At 32.1% G+C, this 20038-nt stretch overlaps 2 protein-coding genes across 2 annotated transcripts; both read right to left on the reverse strand.

Annotated features, from left to right (window-relative positions):
• Positions 1-5486: 5486 nt before the first annotated feature.
• Positions 5487-7572, reverse strand: LOC126667260 (BURP domain-containing protein 5-like). The gene is made up of 3 exons (XM_050360232.2): positions 7465-7572; positions 7256-7349; positions 5487-6277 (listed from the first exon to the last, which is right to left on the reverse strand). Exons 1-3 carry the CDS (start codon positions 7507-7509, stop codon positions 5514-5516), a joined length of 903 nt encoding a protein of 300 aa, XP_050216189.1. The 5' UTR covers positions 7510-7572; the 3' UTR covers positions 5487-5513.
• Positions 7573-17923: 10351 nt separating this feature from the next.
• On the reverse strand, positions 17924-19663 carry LOC126669857 (BURP domain-containing protein 5-like). Its single transcript, XM_050363422.2, has 3 exons — positions 19592-19663; positions 19351-19456; positions 17924-18697 (listed from the first exon to the last, which is right to left on the reverse strand). The coding sequence occupies exons 1-3, from the start codon at positions 19634-19636 to the stop codon at positions 17934-17936; spliced, it is 915 nt and encodes a 304-aa protein (XP_050219379.1). The 5' UTR covers positions 19637-19663; the 3' UTR covers positions 17924-17933.
• Between the last annotated feature and the right edge of the window lie 375 nt (positions 19664-20038).

Raw genomic sequence — 20038 nt, forward strand, 5'->3', positions numbered from 1 at the left:
TAAGCAATCAACATTTCACGAAAACACTAAATTGGCAATTAGAACGGAAATAACATAAGCAATAAAATGGGTAATCAAATAGGTAAAAGGCGTTTATGGGTTGCTAAGTCAAACCACATTGTGGCTGCAAGAACCCGTACAGTATGCCATTGACAAGAAAAGAAAAAGTGACCGAAGATATGCAAGCTGAAATAATCTTGGTAGAATCCGGGAAACCCATCTGAAACATAGCCTTCTCTCCACTCGACTCTTTCGTAAGCTTTGCTCATATCCAGATTAAGCGCGATCGACCCCAATCTGCCCTGAGACCGCTTGGCCATAGAATGAAACAACTCAAAAGCAATCAGCGCATTGTCAGCACAAAAGCACTTTGCGATTCATGAATCAAACTCGATAAAACTCTTTTTAATCTATTAACGATCACCTTATCTATTAATTTATACACAGCGTTGCACAAACTAATAGGCCTAAGATCTTTCATAGACTCTGGAGATGATTTTTTAGGGGTAAGAGTTAACAAAAGTATGATTCCTATTCATACGCATCTCCCTGACTGTAAAAAATTAAGAACACACTTCACCATATTTTTGCCAATAATATGTCAGTGTCAACTGTAAAAAAGAGGGGGCGTACCATCGGGACCTGGCGCCTTTGTAGGACTCATCTGCTTAAGGGCCACGGTAATCACATGTGCATAGAATGGTGACTGTAAATCGGCTACTTACCTGCTCAATGGATAGGCGAGAATCACAGCAGTCAATAACCTCCTCTTGATTTGTAGGGTTGGATGAAGTGAAGAGCTTCTAAAAGTACTCAGAGATGACCTCTGAAACAGCCTCGCCTGAGCGCCAATTACCTAGAACATCTCGAATCCATTGAATAGTGTTGGTTTTCTTCATGTTAGAAAAGCTTTATGATGAAAGAATTTAGTTTGCAATCACCATTTCTAAGCCAATCCACTCTAGAGCGTTGTTTCTGCATTGTTTCCTCTATATAAAGCAACTTGTCCATCTCAAAATTCAGAGAGCAAATAGCTTGAGTTGTAGCGTTAGACAACAATTCATCTTGCAATGTCTTTAGAGCAGCCATTTTATCCTTTATTTTGCGGCGAACACAACCGATATTATGGATAGCCTAGGACTTGAAATTTTCCCTACATGACACGATCTTCTCCATAAAGCCAGCATTCACGTCAACAGCTTGGTGCCACGATGAAGCCACCACTCTTTCAAACTGCTCATGAGACATCCATATTTTTTTCAAAACGATTCGGTTTCAGAGCCTTAGGAATAGCGTAGTTCAGTGTGTTAATATAAATTAGACAGTGATCAGACCTCTGCCTTGCTAGATGGTGAACTCTCCAACCCCAATACATTTCCTGCCATTTTGAATTACCTAGAAATCTGTCAAGACGGGCTTGTATATTCTGATCCGCAGCATGCATATTCGACCAAGTAAAAGCAGCTCCTCCGTACCCCAAATCATCAACCTTACAGTCATTAATAGCACCTCTGAAACCACCAATCTCTCTTTGGTCTCTAAGCGGACCCTCAAGCTTCTCCGAATGAAAACATGTTAAAGTCACCAAATAGAAGCAGCGGTTTATCAATATTCATGCAAACTCGCCGAATAAGATCACAAGTTAGACTCTTGTTATTATTCTCGGGCCAGCTGTATATGCCAACACCAATTCACTTCAGATTCACCACCTCATAAAAGGCAGTAAAAGCAATATAATTATTAGAGATATAAAAAATATCAAGAATAATGGATTTTTTTTTCATAATAGAACTAGTCCACCTTTACGACCAACACAATCGACTAAAAAAGAATTAAAAAATTGAAACTTCCTTTTAACAGATACTAACTCACTCTCGACAAGCTTTGTGTCCATTTAAAAGAAAAATTCCTGGGCATTATTAGTAACAACAAAATTAAGAACATGTATCGTCCAAGGATTCCCCGCAACTTGGAGGGTCCAACTGAGGAGCTTTATTGCTTTCGGTGAGACTGCTTAACAGTCCCTACCGATATCTCAAAGTTGTCAAACCTATCCAATAATCCATCTTTAACTTTCTTTGAGAAAAGATTATCTGGATCGATCGAAATTTGGGCCTCAATGAGTGATCTTTTCAAAATATCACTCCCAACATTTCTCTGTCCTTTGCTACGTCCAAGTACTCCTTTTCATAGATTTTTCGGCCCGCTTTAAGTTTGCACCATTATCGTTGTATAGATCAGTGAGCTCAAAAATCTGAATTGTATGTTGTATTTGTGACATATTAATGTCCACAAAACCATCTCCTGTAGATTCCCTGAAGTTGTTGTTTTCAGTCAGGACAATCAATTTTTTTAGAACCCCTTTGCCCTTATCATTTTGGGCGGCAGTGTTTTTTGCATTTCTAATGTCCGCAATGGCCATTCTGTCACATTCGTCTCATCTGGTTTAGATTCACAATCTAACGAGGTATGATCGAGGAGACCACAGCAATAGTTCTGAATTCTTTTGTATTTGAACAAAAAATGTTCTCTAATCAGATTAATGATCTTCGTTCCTCTAATCAATGGTTTCGTAGTATCAATCATCACACGGACTCTGCTGAATCTGCTCCAATGTCCGTCTGTATTGTCACTCCACTCAATAACTCTCCCCACCTTTCCTTAGATCTTAGTAATAGCTGCTTTCTCGCGATAATTAAGAGGTAACTCATAGATTCGAAGCCAGAACGGGGAGCACTAGTAAACCATATTGTTGGGCTGCATGTTACCAACCATAAGTTCGAAAATAATTAGCTGTTTATCAAAGTGCCACGGTGCTTCGTGTAAAACCTTAGATTTATCAGTCGTTGTATGAAATTCACAAACAAACAAGTTACTACAAATATCTCTCATATCAAAATTCTTAGCCAGTTTGCAAGCGCTCGTAAGCGTGTTTCTCATGTGAATAAGATTATATGGTTTCTTTGTTAGGGGTTTTTAAACTAGGCTTAGGTTAGCTTTTATCTCTAAAGTATCATCAATCACGTCCTCAAGGTTTATGGATGTGCACTCATTTTCTATAAGACTCAGGTTAGCGCACATATGAGCCAGGTCCCAGTCCATAACTACCACAACAGCATAGATAAGGAAAGGAAACGAAAACCAGAAGCAAGGGCAAATAAACGGAATACTGGTCCGAGGAATCTCTAAGCAGAAGAGGTAAAAAAAAACCCTAATCCTAGGTAGGCCTAAGGTAGAGAGAGACACTCCATTTAGGGAGAGAGTGTTCACAAAGGGACCTATTGAGTTTTCTTATTCAGGCATTAATGTTTTTGGAAGCATTGATTTTGTTTTATTTTTTGAAATTGTGGCTAGTTTAGCTATTTTTATTTTGGCTTGAGGGGCTACTGGCTTGCAATCTCTTTTGCTTCTCTTTGCGGCTAATAATCACCCACGGCCCCTGACTTTAGGGGTATCTTACGCTAAACCCCCTGATCTAAAAAAAGCTGCCGTAAACCCCCTAAACTTTACCTAATGATCAGCTAAACCCCTTTTACCCTAAAACCGCCCCAAAAAACCGCCCCAAGCTCTTTATTTTTTCAAAAATACCTAAAATACCCCTAAGGTCAATAACAAAAACCAAACCAACCTAATCTAACCAAATCTAAAATCATTCACCTAACCAAATCAGATATAAACCATCCAAATGATACTTAAATCACCAATCAACTCAATTAAATCAAACCATCCAACCGAAACTTTCACCCGCCGCCGCCGGTTTTTTCCGGCCACCACCGTCCATTGCCGGAAAAAAAATTATCCAAATAATAACTCCTTTAATTTTAAAAAATAATAATTATTATTTTTAATTTAATTTTTTTTTTTTAAAATTAATTTAAACCCACCGCGGTGGGTCTGCTCACCGGAGAGCAGACCCACCACGGTGGGTCTGCTGTGCAGCAGACCCACCGGCCGGTGGGTCTGCTCTGTGCAGCAGACCCACCGGCGTGGGTCTGCTGCAAAGAGCAGACCCACCACGGGTCTGCTCTTTGAAGCAGACCCACGGTGGGTCTGCTATTTGCAGCAGACCCACCGGCGCCGGTGGGTCTGCTGCAAAGAGCAGACCCACCGCGGGTCTGCTCTTTGTAGCAGACCCGCGGTGGGTCTGCTCTTTGCAGCAGACCCACCGGCGCGGTGGATCTGCTGCAAAGAGCAGACCCACCGTGGGTCTGCTTCAAAGAGCAGACCCGTGGTGGGTCTGCTCTTTGCAGCAGACCCACGCCGGTGGGTCTGCTGCACAGAGCAGACCCACCGGCCGGTGGGTCTGCTGCACAGCAGACCCACCGCGGTGGGTCTGCTCTCCGGTGAGCAGACCCACCGCGGTGGGTCTGCTCACCGGCATGAATTAAAAAAAGTATTTTTTTTTATTTTTTTATTTAAATTAAAAATAATTATTTATTTAATTTTTAAATAAATTTAGGTTTGATTAGATTTGTTTGGTTTGATTTGATTGGGTCGGTTTTAAGTGTGGTTAGATTGAAGTTGTCTGGTTTGTTTGTATTTATTTACAGTTTTGAAGGGTATTTTGGTCAATTTATGCGAAAAGGGGTTTAGCGAGCGCCGCCACAAAGATTAGGGGGTTTACTGATCGTTTTTTTTTATCAGGGGGTTTGTCGTAAGGTACCCCTAAAGTCAGGGGCCGTGGGTGATTATTAGCCTCTCTTTGCCATTCCATATTCTTTTGATTGTGCTAATATATCAATCATTTACACACAAAAAAAACAGTCGATATTTTTGTCCTAGAAAATTGATAAGCACAAAACCTTAAATTATTTCATAAAAATAAAAATTAATTTTTATATTTTTAATATTTAAAAATGTAAGTAAATTTAATGTAAACAACTTAGAAATTTTAAATTTTAAAACAATGAGATTATATAATTTGTACATTTTCTTAATTTTGTATTTACTTAAATAAATGATGTTTTAAGTTTTTTGGGTTTTCTTGCTTCAAATTAATTATAATACACTTTAACTTTACGAATATATTGAATTGAAATATGTATATTTTTTCCAATGTATTGTTTTTTTTATCTATTTTTACGGTATTCCGTACTTATTATATATACATCATATCTTATTTTGTTGTATCACATATCTCAATGTCATTTTACGCAACTTAGCAAATTAAAAGACAAATAAAAAGTTATTAGATATGAATAGTGAGAGTGTCACGGGGGAGGGGAGAGAAGTCTTTCAAGGACCCAGCTTCGTAGACATGATTTCCTGGAAGAGAAAGAATAGAATCAAGGAGTATACCTGATTCGAGCTACTAGGCCAGGACAAGAGGAGAGGAACTTTTTTAAGAAAGAATATAATTTAAATAAAATATTATATCAAGACAGTATAAATGCAAATCCATAGCAATCCAATCTTAAAAAAAATTAACTTAAACTACATTACATATATTTTTATCAAAATGGTTACGAATTTTAATTGAAATAATAAACACTAAATGAAGATTTATTTCATAGTTAAGTAGACACCCAAACAATTGTATCACTTTTAAGAAGAAAGTGACAAATTGGAGGACCTCCTGGCTTCACATTCAGAACATGGAAGGCAAAATGGTTAGGGTTCCAAGCTAATGTATCAAAGTGACAAACAACAATTGCTTTAGCTTTGGATCCATCATCGCCAACAATTGGAACCCTATAAGCCTTTGTGGCATTAGTTGCATGGCAATAAAATACAGCATATTTATATCTTTGTTTGTGACATACTATCTGCTTGTCTCCTATCATTTTTATACCCTTTGAAATAGTATATTCTTGCTTCTTGTTCTCTTCTTCTATCTCGTTCGAAAATGTCCTAACTTTCGAGCCAAGCTTGGCGGTAACAAAATCGACTAGTGATTCGAATGACGTAGCACAATATTTGTCTTCTCCTGTAATGTTTGGTGCTTCACATTCTTCAATTGTTTGTTTTATGATCTCAGCTTCTTTTGATTTAGGTTCTATTGAAAAATAATCTAAAATTTCTTGTGATTTGTTGCTCGAGAAGGGTACGGAATCAGCAATTTTACGAGGCAAGAATTTGGATCCTTTTAGGAATTTAGTGAAACTAAGTTTCATCCTTTTATTAGGATGAAAATTGTTGTATAAAAAGTATATAGTAGTTTCGTTGTAGATGTCTGCTAATGATGCTTCACTATACCTTGATATATAGTGGAAATTCGCTTGCTTTGATACAAGAATATCCTTTGAATCTGCAAATCTACTTTTGATTCCTGTATATTCTGCGAAATAAAAAACAATAATATATTTTTTATATCGCTCGAAAATTTGTCAAGTATTTTATTTTGGCATATTTTTATTTCTTAAACCTTTTGAAAATCTAACTTGTAATTTTTTTTATGAATAAAAATATATTGAGGCCATAAGAAATGGCAAACACCAAAAACCAAAACGACAAGTTTTCGAACATAAGAGACACCCTTAAAGTGGCGCACTAAAGGCTATGGCTGCCAGAATAGGCAACAATCTAACTTGTATTTATAGTATATTTTTACAAAAGATAGTATTATTTAATTGTTTCGTGATTGGCATTTCCGTCTTTAGATTTCTATATTTCAGTGCCACATAACCCAATTGTGTTATTGAAAATTTATTTTATATATCTATAACTATGACCAAATTAACAGAAATGCCCGTAAAAAAATAATTTGATGACATTCAAATCTCTCAATTTTATAAATCATGACAATTATATTAAGCAGTAAATAATAAAGATGAATAAATAGTTAACTAAGCTTTATGATAAATAAGTTCATAATTAAAAAACAAGCTATAAAATTTACATATTATTCTTAAAATATTTTTATTATTTTAACAAATTTTATAAAAACATATCCAGATATGGACTAATTTAACATAAAAAAAAATAACTCGTAAAATGAATTGTATATTAATTTTATCAATTAGACTCTTATTTTTTTACTTTTTGGATATAGTTATCACTGATAAAATTGACGCACTAGACTCTCAAATTATTTGTTAAGAACATTTCTTTTAATTTAGTCATAGTTGTTGATATATAAAATCACTCGTTCTTGTATCATCAAAAAACTTCTCATAAATTTTATCTATTATTAGTACTTATTATTTGTCATCTAATCTTCATTTGAATTCTTAAAATTTACTTAGTAATTCCAACAATAGCAAATGGAAGAGAGAAAAAAAAAAAGGAAAACACAAAGGAGAAGATCCAAACTAACCTGGAAGCAAAAGTTCTCTTAGAGCTTTGGGTAAAGGAATGTTTGGTAATTTGGATTTCCAATAAACTTCTTCTGGTAGAGCATCCATAGCAAGCTGCAATTATTTTGGTAATGAAAATTGTTTTAGATTCTTCCATTAGTACAATATTAACATCAAATTCCATAATTTTATTTGTTTAAAGAAAATAATCAAAGATTAGTATGCTCACAGCTGCAAAGGATAAAGCAAAAATGAAAAGGAGATGAAACTTCATGTTTACTCCTCTTCAGTTGACAGATTGAATTATGTGGCCAAACCTCTTAAAAAGAAAATATATGTCATCAACTAGTCAATTAGTGTAGCATTTTTTAATTACAACAATTATTGTAACTCCTCTTCTACATTCTTGATTAAGCGCAACGGTTTTGTCACATTATTCATATAATAAACTAATGAGTCGACGTTTGTAATGTTACAACATTCAATGATAAAAAAAATAAAATAATGATCGGATATTCTAATAGTTATTAACTTGTTATAAAAATAACATGTCACGGTTGATGTGAGGAATAATGATCACCCTTTAGAAGACAATTTCTATGTCAAAATTTGTCAAATATATGTAAATAAAAAATTAGTAGTTTAGTTTAGTCCAACAATTTTTCAATTTGTCAATTATATTAAAAATATTAATAAAAAATCAAATCTGAATGATAAAAAAGGATATATATTTTAATCGAATAAATGATCAATTCACCCTCTCAATTTGGCACGAAATATCAAATGAGTCATTTTGGACGGTTTTGGGTCAAACAGACCCGCAATTTGTGTTTTTCGCTCAAATCAGTACCTCTGACACAAAAACTCCCAAAAAATAGAGTGAGATTACTAAACCCAAAAATTAATCCTAATTAATTACAAATTAATTCTAATTAAACACAATTAAAATTATAATAATTAACACTAATTAAACCTAATTAAACACCTAAGCCTAATCTAACACTCGCAACCGCCGGACACCTTCACCCCCACCTGAAGTTACGCTGGCGACCGACCATCTTGTTCTCAGTGTGACTCAGAACGAGATCTGTTCTCAGTCACACTGAGAAAAAATATGTTCATTGATAACAAATTTATTCTCAGAGAACATATTTATTCTCAATGTGACGGAGAACAGATTTATTCTCAGTGTGACTGAGAACAAATCGTTCTCAGTCAATTGAGAACAGATCCGTTCTCGTCTGAGAACCTGTCTGTTCTCAGACGAGAACGTATCTGTTCTCAGTGACTGAGAACAATGATAAGGACATTGGCGGGGGCGATGGCGGAAGAGTCCGGTGGAAGAGAAGAAGTAGGGAGAAAATGGAGGAATCCAGTGGAAGAGAATTAAGAGGGAAGAAGAAGATAAAAAGGGAAAAAAGATCCCTAAACTTTTATTAAAAAATAGAAAAATTATTGAATTATTAAAATTATAAAGACATAATTGAAATTTAAAAAATATGAAGGATTAATTTAAAAGATAAATAAATATTAAGGATCTTTTTAAATTTTTTTCATTTTTTATGGAGAGTGTAACTCACTTGCTGGAGTGAGAGTGGGGAGGGGCTGATTTGAGCGAAAAATGCAAGTTGCGTGTTTGTTTCACCCAAAACCGTTCAAAATAACTCATTTGATATTTCGTGGCAAGCTGAAGGGGTGAATTGATCCTTTGTTCTATTTTAATTTCTTAATTTATTTTTATAATAAAGTAATCCACAATTAAAAGAAAGTCACAGATTTTAAACGTTACTGACCTATTCTTATTATATTTATGTTATTACCGGCTAATAATAACTCATGGCCCCTGACCTTTGGGGTTCGATCACATGATATTACAATTTAGGACTTATTTCTTGTATATTTTTTTATCTTTTTGAGTTCAAATTGCTTATTATTATGCTTGAGTTGTTTCAGGGCATAATATGCAAGAATGAAGTGTTTCAAAGCATAACCGAGTTTGTCGGAGCATCGGGGCAAACCGGGAGTCAAGCGAGATGGAATCGAGATAAATATGGCCTCCCCAAATACTATAATTAAAGTCATTCAAGTTTTCATATTGCTTGTCGTGGCAATCTTGTAATTTGGGACTCTTCTCAACCAAAAAATCAATCGACTTCCCAATGATCTTGAGTATATAAAACAAAATTACACCTTAGGGCATTTTTCATTGTCAAACTCGATCTACTATGAGAAGACAAACCTTTCGATCGTCTTGCTCTGATGCAAAATGTTGAGTTTAATTTGGAAGACTTAATGAATAAATTAACAAATAATATAACTGGAATGCAGCAAAACAAGAGTTTTTACGTTAACTAACAAAAGGTGCACAACACTTTCTAACTTTCTTCTATTTAAAGATTGAGTAAAGAAAAATAATAAAATATAAGGACTAAACGAAGAAAAAAAAACATTTTAGGGACAAAGCAAAAAAAGGGATAAATTACAGGGACGAAAAAGAAACGCATTAAAAATGAAGTAAAGAAAAATTATAAATTACATAGACTTTACAGTAGGTTATGCCCTGAGAGAAAAAAAAAAACTCGATATTTACCTTTTTAATGATTTAAGGACATTTTTAAAATTTATCAAAAAAAGATCAATTTTAAATTATTTTGGCAAGTTATAGGCTAGCATCACTATCTAGTGTCATTTTATTGATTAAAATCAATCAACAACGATATCGTTTAAAGAAAAATGTGCTTGGATCACAAAAATTGAAAATTTAAACTTATTTTATGCTAAATGTAAAAATTATGGTTAAATTGCACAAAATGTGAAATGTGCAATTTTTTTTTTTTTTTGCAAATATCTCTTAGTAATAACTTTAATTATGTAGTAAAATAATTATTTTAATATTGTTGTATTGAGTTTATATGGTAAATTTAATAAATTTTCGACATAAAAAATTTTAAAATTTAAAGAGGAGGTGATGATACTTGCTGTAGTCATGGAAAGTAATGCTTTGAATTCATTTGTTGATTTTTCTAAAGTAGGATTAAATTAAAAACAATAAACGCGTCTTCAATAACATATACTCCCTCCGTCTCGTTTAAGAAGGGACAAATGACTTTTTCACATAGATTAAGAAAGCATTAATTACTATAGTACTTTCTTATTTTATCCCTATTTATGATAGTGTTGTATTTTATATATAGACTAATAGTCATTAATTATGGAAAGAGAAAATGGGGTAAAAAAGGAAAATTTATATAAATTGACACAAAAAATACGATATGACTTTTTTAAGTGGGACAAATAAAAATGAGATATGTCTCTTCTTAAATGGGACGGGGGAGTAATATATATGAAACACATAGGAGTTTAATCACTATCAATTAAATTGAAAACAATACATTTATATAATTAAATATTTACATTTTCAATCTGCCTGTCCTTATAGTTGAAAAATTTAGCCAAAGGCGAACAATTTTGAGCCAGTGGAATTTATTCACCATCACATCAACTTTATCCAAGTGTTGGCGTGGATGACCCGGCATTAGTTCCTACCAGCTTCTTATGAAAAAGCTATTTCACTGGAAAAATATAAGAAATTAATTAATTAAGGTTTAATCGTTAAAAAAGTCACCAACTTATTAATTAAAATCATATTTGACCATTAGTGGCGCAAAATAATCAATCATGAATGGATCAACCTAGAACATAAGACTACAAATAAATGTATGAAAGATTGAGAACAACTGTATCTACACTTATAATAATTTAAAATTTGAATGCACACTGTTTCTCTTTATTTTATTTTATTTTTATTTTTGAGTATTGAAAAAACAAATTCTAACATTTCATATCAGTAGCAATTAAATTTTAATATTCAAAAAGTTACAAAATAAATTCTAATTTTTTATATTTTGTAGCCTCAATTTTGATTTCCGACCATTTTTGCGTACGTTAAATAACGAATTGCTAGATTATGGACAACGTGGCAAGACTACTAAATGCAACCTTTTTTCCAAAATTTTACTCAAAGAAATGGTGTCGTTTTAATTAAAATAAAACCGATTGATTTAAAACGAAATTAATCGTTCTTCTTCCTTCTAACATAAACACCTAACATCAAACATATCAAACACGTTCTTCTTCTTCAAACTTGTTTTATCTCCAATTTCGGAGTCAAATTTTTTCCGGAAATTAAAATTGGCTACAAAATGCAAAAAAGAAAAAGGTTAAAATTTATTTTGTAACGTTTTAAATACTAGAATTAAATCGCTACAAACCAAAAACGTTGAAATTTATTTTGCTAATACTCCTTTTTTTATAAATGTTTGTTTATTAGCACAATTACAAAGAGTAAAAAATAAAAGAACCATATTGAATAGAGAAAAGACCCATAGGGTCATCACTTGTATTTATAGTGAACCCTTAAAATGCAATTTAAGTCCTAATTCATTAAAAAACTAGACTTCTAATCCTAAAAAAAATCAATGCCAAATAAAGGATTTAGTGTTCTAATTGAAAACCAATTGAAAATATGAGTCATAACTCAACGATTAGCAAATAATATAGCAAAATAAATAAATAACACAAGAGATTTACGTTGTTCAGCATTAAACCGTACATCCACGGGTTAAAGAATCGGGACATCCACTAATCATTAAAAGGAGTATAAAATTGGTGGAAAACTACTAAATAGAAAACATCTTTAAAAAATAATGCTCTTAAAGAAAAATCCACAAAATGTTATGATTAACTTATATTCCTCACATCACTCGCCCTTTTTCCCAGTAGCGGATCCAGAACTGATGTGTGATGGGTTTCATATATATTTACAATTATAACAATAAATATATTAATTTATTCATAAAAAATTAGTAATTTTAATTAAATAATATTAATACAATAATAAAAAATTATTTATCATATATCGAATCAGGTAATTGAAAATTTTAAAAAGTATTAGATTCAACTAACAATAAATCTTGTTTATATTAATATTTCAATATAATTTACTAAATAAATTATATAGCCAGATTATAAATTATTATATAAAAATTAAATAATTAGTTAAATAAATGTAGATTTTTAGAATTTAAAGAACATTTTATTACAGGAAAGAAATTTGTGGTGTGCTCGTAAAAGAATTTGATATCAAAACCTTTGTAAAAATATGCCCAATATATATACTACTTGAGTTATAGTTTGTAGGAAAATTTGATAAACATCAATGGATAAACTTATATTTGCAACTTTCTTAATTTTTCGATTGAAATGATTAATATAATAATTAAAATAGTAAATCGTTATCTAATTTCTCATCGTCAAATTACAAATTTTAGTTTTAAACACTTTGATGCTTTATCTTTGGGTTAATAATTAGGGTTTACTTTGTTTTATATTTTTTAATATATGTATTATATATTAAATATGTAGGAAAAATTTTATGTTAACAAAATGGTGGGGTCCGTGAACCCCATCCTACAAAGCTTTGATCCGTCTCTGCTTTTCTCCTTATTCATATCGATGTCTACATTGTGTGTTCGGTTATTTTGGTTTTAGATATTCTAAAAGATAATGAGATAGTGTATTTGTAATAAACAAATAATATATATGGCATTAGGAGTATTAATACTAATTGAATTTTAGTTTCTAATTAGCAAATGACGATAAAATTACCTTTCATCTAAGTTCTATTACGATGAGAATTCTAAGCATATTTTAACAGTATATGAATATTGACAATAATTACCAGCAAAATCAGAATATGAAGAGAAAAAGGCTGATATTGAAAGATAGAACGAGATCAGACGATAAAAAACCATCACAAGAAACAATCGGTAACTAACTGATGCCTATCATCATGTTCCTTTAATTCGGCTCCCTATTAATAATACACATATTTTCATCAAATGAGCCTTTTAACTAAATAATACATATTATATGAAGAAATTGTTTTTAGTAAACTTAGAGGTGGCAAATGCCACCCATACCCATTTACCCACCCATACCCACCCATGATATAAAGGGTATGTGTGATAAATGGGTAGTAAGTAAAAATAAATGGGTATAAATGGGTAATAAATTTTTAAATTTTATTTAGATGGGCTGGGTTACATTGGGTATGGGTACCCAATAATTTGAGTATCACATTATGAGGATATCAGAATATCAGAGAGACATCGACCTATTTCTTTCCTTTTTCTAATTTGACTTGAATTGCTATTGAAATTAGGGTTTGCTCAGTTTTGGGAAAATTGGATTGTCATGAAGCTTTTATACTGATAATACAAAATATTATTGTGCTTCTTCGATCTATAAACTAATAGTCGCATTCTCAGTTCAAACGAAGAACTTCTCTTCTTCTCATTTCAGGTAATTTTCTTTTATTCGTTTTCCTTTTTGGGTAAATGGGTTCATCACTAAATTTGTGAATTATAACAAAATATTATCATTTAACATGTTTAAGCAAGATAGTAGATGAATGGAAACTTGTATTAGCATAATCTGTTGTGGAATATGTGGAAACCATGTATGCTTAGACCAAGTATGAAATTTAATTGCTTATTCTGGTTGTGTAATCTTAATGTTTCAATTAAGTGTTTTAAAAAACGACCAACAGTCAAATGTGATTATTTGAAATAATGTTTTACTATGTGATTGCATATAATCTGAAAATATATATGCTTGATTCAATAATTGAATTTTTTAACCTGTGCATCCACTCTTTTCTTTATTAATTCAATATAGATATGAAGAGAATTTTGGTACCAAGTAATTTAATTTTTTTTATTGTTGTTTCGTTTTAAGTTGATCATTATTCGGTTTCAATTTGATTTTGAAATAAGTATTGAGTTTTCTGTTGTAATTATTTTTAACATAGAATAAGCACCAAGGTTTTGTGCTGTTTTTTCTTTATTAATTATAGACAATGAAAATTTTATTCGGATGTTTAAATTACTTGGTTGGAATCAAAATGCATCCGGACATGAGAATTTTTTTCCATGAACCTACTGTTCTTCTCTGGTGCAGAACCTAAAGAAGATAAAATTTCAGAGTATCCAGCAAGTCCTCCTAATCCATCAGCTACATCACCAGATGTTAAGGTTTCAGAATCTCAGGGGCACTTATACATAACTAATAATCAGGCTGGTGATTTAGCCAATACAGAGAATGTTGGTGCGAAGGAATCATGAATTGGTCTTGACATCGATATAAACTTGCCACATCAAGCTGAAACAGACTATGAGATTGCTGATGTTGATATAATTGATGATGAAGCTGAAGAAGGCCCTAATGGTTAGTATAATTTCAAAAAAGATGTCTATATTTTATTATAATAATTAGTATAATTTCTTTAATTAGTCATATGTATGTTATAATAAACTAAGTAATTGTAAAGTAATATAATTCAAAATTAGTTATCTAAATCTCTCAAGTTTTTATTGGATGTGTCTTTCACTGTCAATATCTTTTATATTAATATGTACATTTTTATGTTATGCAGGTTTCCTTATTTTTTGCCATGCTTCTGGACATCATTTTTTCATATTAATTATCACCCTCTTATCATGTCACTAGAAGAGCAAGATACTGAGGTTGAAGAAAGTGCTACTTGCAGTTCTAAACGCAGTAGAAAATGTACGTCTCAGGTATGGGATCACTTTGATAAACTCGATAAATTAGATGATGGTAAACAATGGGAAAAATGTAAATGGTGTGGGCAATCATATTTAATTAGTCCAGGTTATGGAACAAAAAATTTATTGCGTCACATTGATGTTTGTTATAAGAAAGAACTTCAAATATGTGGATCGTTGCATTCAACTTTAGACCAAGAAATCTATAGAGAAAAGGTTGCAATTTCTATAATTAAACATAATTACTCTTTCTCATATGTGGAGCATGAAGGAGTAAGGAATGTTAATAGTTATTTGAATCCAAATGTACAAACCATTTCTAGGAATACAGCTAAGGCAGATGTTATAAAAGTTTTCAAAAAAGAAAAAGAAAAACTTCTATGCCTGCTAGGTTCCACTTCTAGTAGAATTTGTTTGACATCAGATTTGTGGTCCTCAATCACTACTGATCATTACATGACTGTCACTGCACATTTTGTTGATGAAAATTGGGAATTGCAAAAGAGAATTTTGTGTTTTACTTATGTTCCACCTCCGTATTGTGGTGTGGTGCTAGCTGAAAAAATGTTTAGCCTGTTGAAAGAATGGGGTATTGAGAGAAAAATATTCACAATTAGTCTAGATAATGTTTCATATAATGATACGATGGTGGGTATTTTGAAAAAATATGAATTTTTAGGGAAGTTTTTGCCGTGTGATGGTGATTTTTTGCATGTGCGGTGCGGAGCTCATATACTTAATCTGATTGTGCAAGAAGGTGTTAAAGTTGCTCAATCTTCTATAGATAAAATTAGGGAGAGCGTAAAGTATGTTAGGGCTAGTAATGCGAGAAGGGTGAAATTTGCTGAGTGTATTTTGCAGTGTTCTTTAAGTTGTAGGCAAGTACGACAAGATGTACCAACTAGGTGGAATTCGACATATCTAATGATTGAGAGTGCTCTACTTTTTCAGCGTGCTTTTCAACATTTATTTTTAATTGATACTAAGTATACCTCCTGTCCTACAACAAAAGAGTGGCTTCAAGCTGAGAGAATAATGAAGCTTTTAAAACCCTTTTCTGAAATATCTACACTTTTTTCTGGAACTAAGTATCCGACTGCAAATTTATATTTTCATGGAGTGTGGAAGATTGAGTTGCGTTTATTGGAAGAATTAGGAAATGGTGAGGATGTAATTAGCAGAATGGCTACAAGAATGAAGATTAAATTTGATAAGTATTGGCATTCTTACAGTGAAATTTTATCGATAGCAATTATTTTAGATCCTCGCTATAAGTTGGATTTTGTAGAATTTTGTTTGTTTAAAATAGATGGTATCGAATCAAAAGATCGTGTGCTTCATATTCGTAACAGATTGTATTCTCTCTTTGAAGAGTATATGGTTTCATCTGCTAAAGATTCAACCTCTATTAGATCAAACAGAATTGTTACTTGTTTTACGGGGGATGATGTTGATGAGTTTGATAGTTTTGAAAGTGAAATTTTGGCTCTGTTAAAGCCAAATCGCAATTGGATTTGTATTTTGAAGAACCTAGGCTTGATAGAAAACAGTTTGCAGATTTAGAGGTTCTTAATTATTGGAAAGATAATTCTTTTCGATATCCAGAACTTTCATTGTTGGCTCGTGACATTCTTAGTATTCCTATAACCACGGTTGCCTCAGAATCTGCTTTTAGTATTGGAGGACGGATTCTCGATAAATATCGGAGCTCTCTTCTGCCTCAAAATGCAGAAGCATTATTATGTGCTCGAGATTGGTTATATGGGGTACCTCTTATTGAAGAAGATCTCGAGAAAGAATCTCTGATTGAAGATTTTGAAGAATTATGCAATTCCATGTCTTGTTCATTCACAAAGGTTACTTAGGTATGTATTTTAATATCTTTCATTATATCTTTTAAATGAATCTGCTTCTATTGCTTTGTTTGGTCCAATTGTTGAATCTGCTTGTATTGCTTTGTTGCACCTTATCAATTTATGGAGCAATTGAATCTGCTTCTTGCTTTGTTGCACCTTATCAATTTATGGAGCAATTGAATCTGCTTCTTTTGCTTTGTTTGGTCTTATTGTTGTACATGTTTTTATTGCTTTGTTACACGTTATCAATTTATGGAGCAATTGAATCTGCTTCTATTGCTTTGTTTGATCCTATTGTTGTACAATGGGCAGAAAATTGACTCGGTTGATGGAAATTGTTTAAGTTGAGCATATATAGGCTGCGAAATGCATGTATAAATTTGGTTTAATATATAGGCTAGCATTAATGTTAATTGTTGTTTTTAAAGTGCAGGGCAATGGTGATATCTGAAGGCCATCCTCCAAGTGTACTAACAAAGATGAACTCAATTATCCAAAGGTCGTCCTCCAAGCAACGTTTAAACTTCGGTTGGAAACGGACTCGGTTGATGGAAACAAGGGCAGCACAATACATTTTTCATCTAGTTTTGATTTGGTAGTACTTGTATGGAACATACTGTACAACAGATGCTTTGCACAAATGATTTTGACCTAATTTGAATTTGAGTAGGATGATAAACTTGTAATTTGATTAATGATTTGAACAAATGATTCAGACTATATTTTGTTAATTTATTTATTTTTTCTTTAATGTTACTAGTGAAATAAGTAGAATTTGAATATTTTTTTCAGAAAAATGTTTTTTTTTCCCGAAAAATATTTGTTGGAAAATATTTTTTCAGAAATTTTTTTCAGAAAATATTTGTTGGAAAATATCTTTTCCAGGAAAAAAAACGTTTTTGTCGGAATTTTTTTCGGAAAGTATTTTTTTCCGAAACATATTCTCTCTAAAAGTTTCTCTCTAAAATTCATTAATTCTCACAAGATGTACAATTAAAATGTAACATAATTTAAATTTTGAAAAGTCAATTTTTAACATTATACATATAAAGTGGGTTAATGGGTGGGTTAGGGTCATATAGGATTACAAGGGTATGGGTACCCATATAAAATTAAAACGGGCCATAAATGGGTAGATTACCCATTTATGACCCTACCCATTTAAACTCAACCCATACCCACCCAAACCCACCCATTTGCCACCTCTAAGTAAACTAGGTAGATACCCAAACAATTGTATCACTTTTAAGGAAGTGACAAATCGGAGGACCTCCTGGCTTAACATTTAGGACATAGAAGGCAAAATGATTAGGGTTCCAAGCTGATGTATCTGAATGACAGACAACGATTACTTTAGGTTTGGAGCCATCATTACCTAACAATGGAACCATATAAGCCATTGTACCACTCATTTTATGGCAATAAAATACAGCATATTTATATCTCTGCTTGTGACAAACTAATCGATCGCCTTTTATTATTTTGATTCCCGTCAATATGGTATATTCTTGCTTCGTGCTCTCTTCTACCTCATTCGATAATGCCCTAACTTCCGAGCCAAGCTTGGAGGTGATGAAATCTACTAATGATTCGAAAGAAGTAGCACAATATTTGTCTTCTCCTCTAAATCTCGGCGCTTCACATTCTTTGATTGTTTGTTTTATGATTTGACCTTCTTTTGATGCCGGGTCTATTGAAAAATAGTTCAAAATTTCTTGTGATTTGTTGCTCGAAAAGGGTATGGAATCGGCAATTTTACGAGGCAAGAATTTGGACTCTTTTATGGAATTAGTGAAACTAAGTTTCATTTTTTTACTACGATGGAGATCATTGTATAAAAAGAATATAGTACTTTCATTGTATGTTGCAATATTTTTTTTAATTGCAAGCGATATTGGTCCATACCCAGTTACATAGTTGAACACTGATTGCTTCGATTCAACAATATCCTTTATATCTGCAAATCTACTCTCGTTTCCTGGCAAACAACAAGAAGATATGTAATCCATGAAAACTCGAGTAAAGCTAACTCTCAATTAATTTCGATACGTAATTAGTTGTATTTGGCCTTTCTTTTTTTCTTTTCCTTCTTTCTTGCATAAAAATACAAATGCAGTCAGTGGCCGAATCAAAAATTTATTCAAGTGGGACAATTTTTTTTTGTCAAACTATATGTTATTTGATTATGTTGTAGACCGAACGATAATGTTATTTGACTTTTTTGAAAATCTAGAACAAACTGTCATTTGGTTTAATTTTCTTTAAAAAATATTCAATTCCTTTTGAAATAATTATTTAACGTGTTTTGAAAACTCGGAACCGGATGCAGCATCTCGCCCCACCCTGGTTCCACCGTTGAATGCAGTCATATACGAATTGCAGTGAGTAAAATTCATAGTTGATCACTCTCATATTTAAAATGCAAAAACATATTGCTCTGAGATTTTCAAATGACAACTTTCTTTTCCTTATTATAAACAATAGTGATAAGCTTCAAAATTTCATTCTTCCATAATTTATTTTTTGTAGATGTTATAGAAGTTCTTCATTTCAAATCTTAAATCTAACACAGCATGGGTTAATTACTATTATACAAGAAAAGGAAAGCAAATGGTGAAGATCCACACTAACCTGGCAGCAGAAGTTCTTGTAGAGCTTTTGGCAAAGGAGTGTTTGGTAAATTGGATTTCCAATACACCTCTTCTGGTAGAGCACCATTACTTCTATTTAAAGCAATCTGCAATAGTAATAAAGTTAATTTGATGATGAATATATGATTGGATTCTTTCATTTATTTAATGATATAAAATTCATAATTTATTTGTTTAAAGAAAAAAGTAAGAAGCAAAGATTTGGATGCTTAGTTACTTACTGTCACACATAATAAAGCAAAGAAGGGAAGGAGATGGATTTTCATATCGACTTCACTAGAGTAATAAAAAAGATAAATGATCTATAATTTGAAACTCTTGGTCTCTGTATTTATAAATAGATAAAATAAATTAATATATCTAAAGCTATGATAAAATCAACATATATATTTTAAATATAATTATAGTCTAACAATTTTACATTTTATATAATGATATTCAAATAGCAAATTAAAATCTGAAAAGTTTAACTTAAAAAATTAAGATACAATTTAGCACTCAATTCTTTTTTTAAAATTTGGAGTCAATTAATCAAAAAAACGTGCCATAACATTTCAACTAGGTTATTTTTTCTACTCTTTTCTTAGGTTACAATAGCACTCAATTCTCTTAGTTATTTACGAAAGGGTTGTGGTCCTAATTGATGTGTCCGTTAAATTTGTAGGTTT

The sequence above is a fragment of the Mercurialis annua genome, linkage group LG2 (assembly GCF_937616625.2).
Source record: "Mercurialis annua linkage group LG2, ddMerAnnu1.2, whole genome shotgun sequence".
Lineage (NCBI taxonomy): Eukaryota > Viridiplantae > Streptophyta > Magnoliopsida > Malpighiales > Euphorbiaceae > Mercurialis > Mercurialis annua.

What these genes read in the sequence shown, in the direction of transcription:
- LOC126667260 (XM_050360232.2), bottom strand. Translation starts at nt 7,509, where the DNA reads ATGAAGTTTCATCTCCTTTTCATTTTTGCTTTATCCTTTGCAGCT. An exon ending in TTGCTTTATCCTTTGCAGCT is followed by an intron (nt 7,350 to 7,464) that starts GTGAGCATACTA and finishes AAATAATTGCAG; the next exon opens with CTTGCTATGGATGCTCTACC. An exon ending in AAGAGAACTTTTGCTTCCAG is followed by an intron (nt 6,278 to 7,255) that starts GTTAGTTTGGAT and finishes TTTATTTCGCAG; the next exon opens with AATATACAGGAATCAAAAGT.
- LOC126669857 (XM_050363422.2), bottom strand. Translation starts at nt 19,636, where the DNA reads ATGAAAATCCATCTCCTTCCCTTCTTTGCTTTATTATGTGTGACA. An exon ending in TTGCTTTATTATGTGTGACA is followed by an intron (nt 19,457 to 19,591) that starts GTAAGTAACTAA and finishes TTACTATTGCAG; the next exon opens with ATTGCTTTAAATAGAAGTAA. An exon ending in ACAAGAACTTCTGCTGCCAG is followed by an intron (nt 18,698 to 19,350) that starts GTTAGTGTGGAT and finishes GTTGTTTGCCAG; the next exon opens with GAAACGAGAGTAGATTTGCA.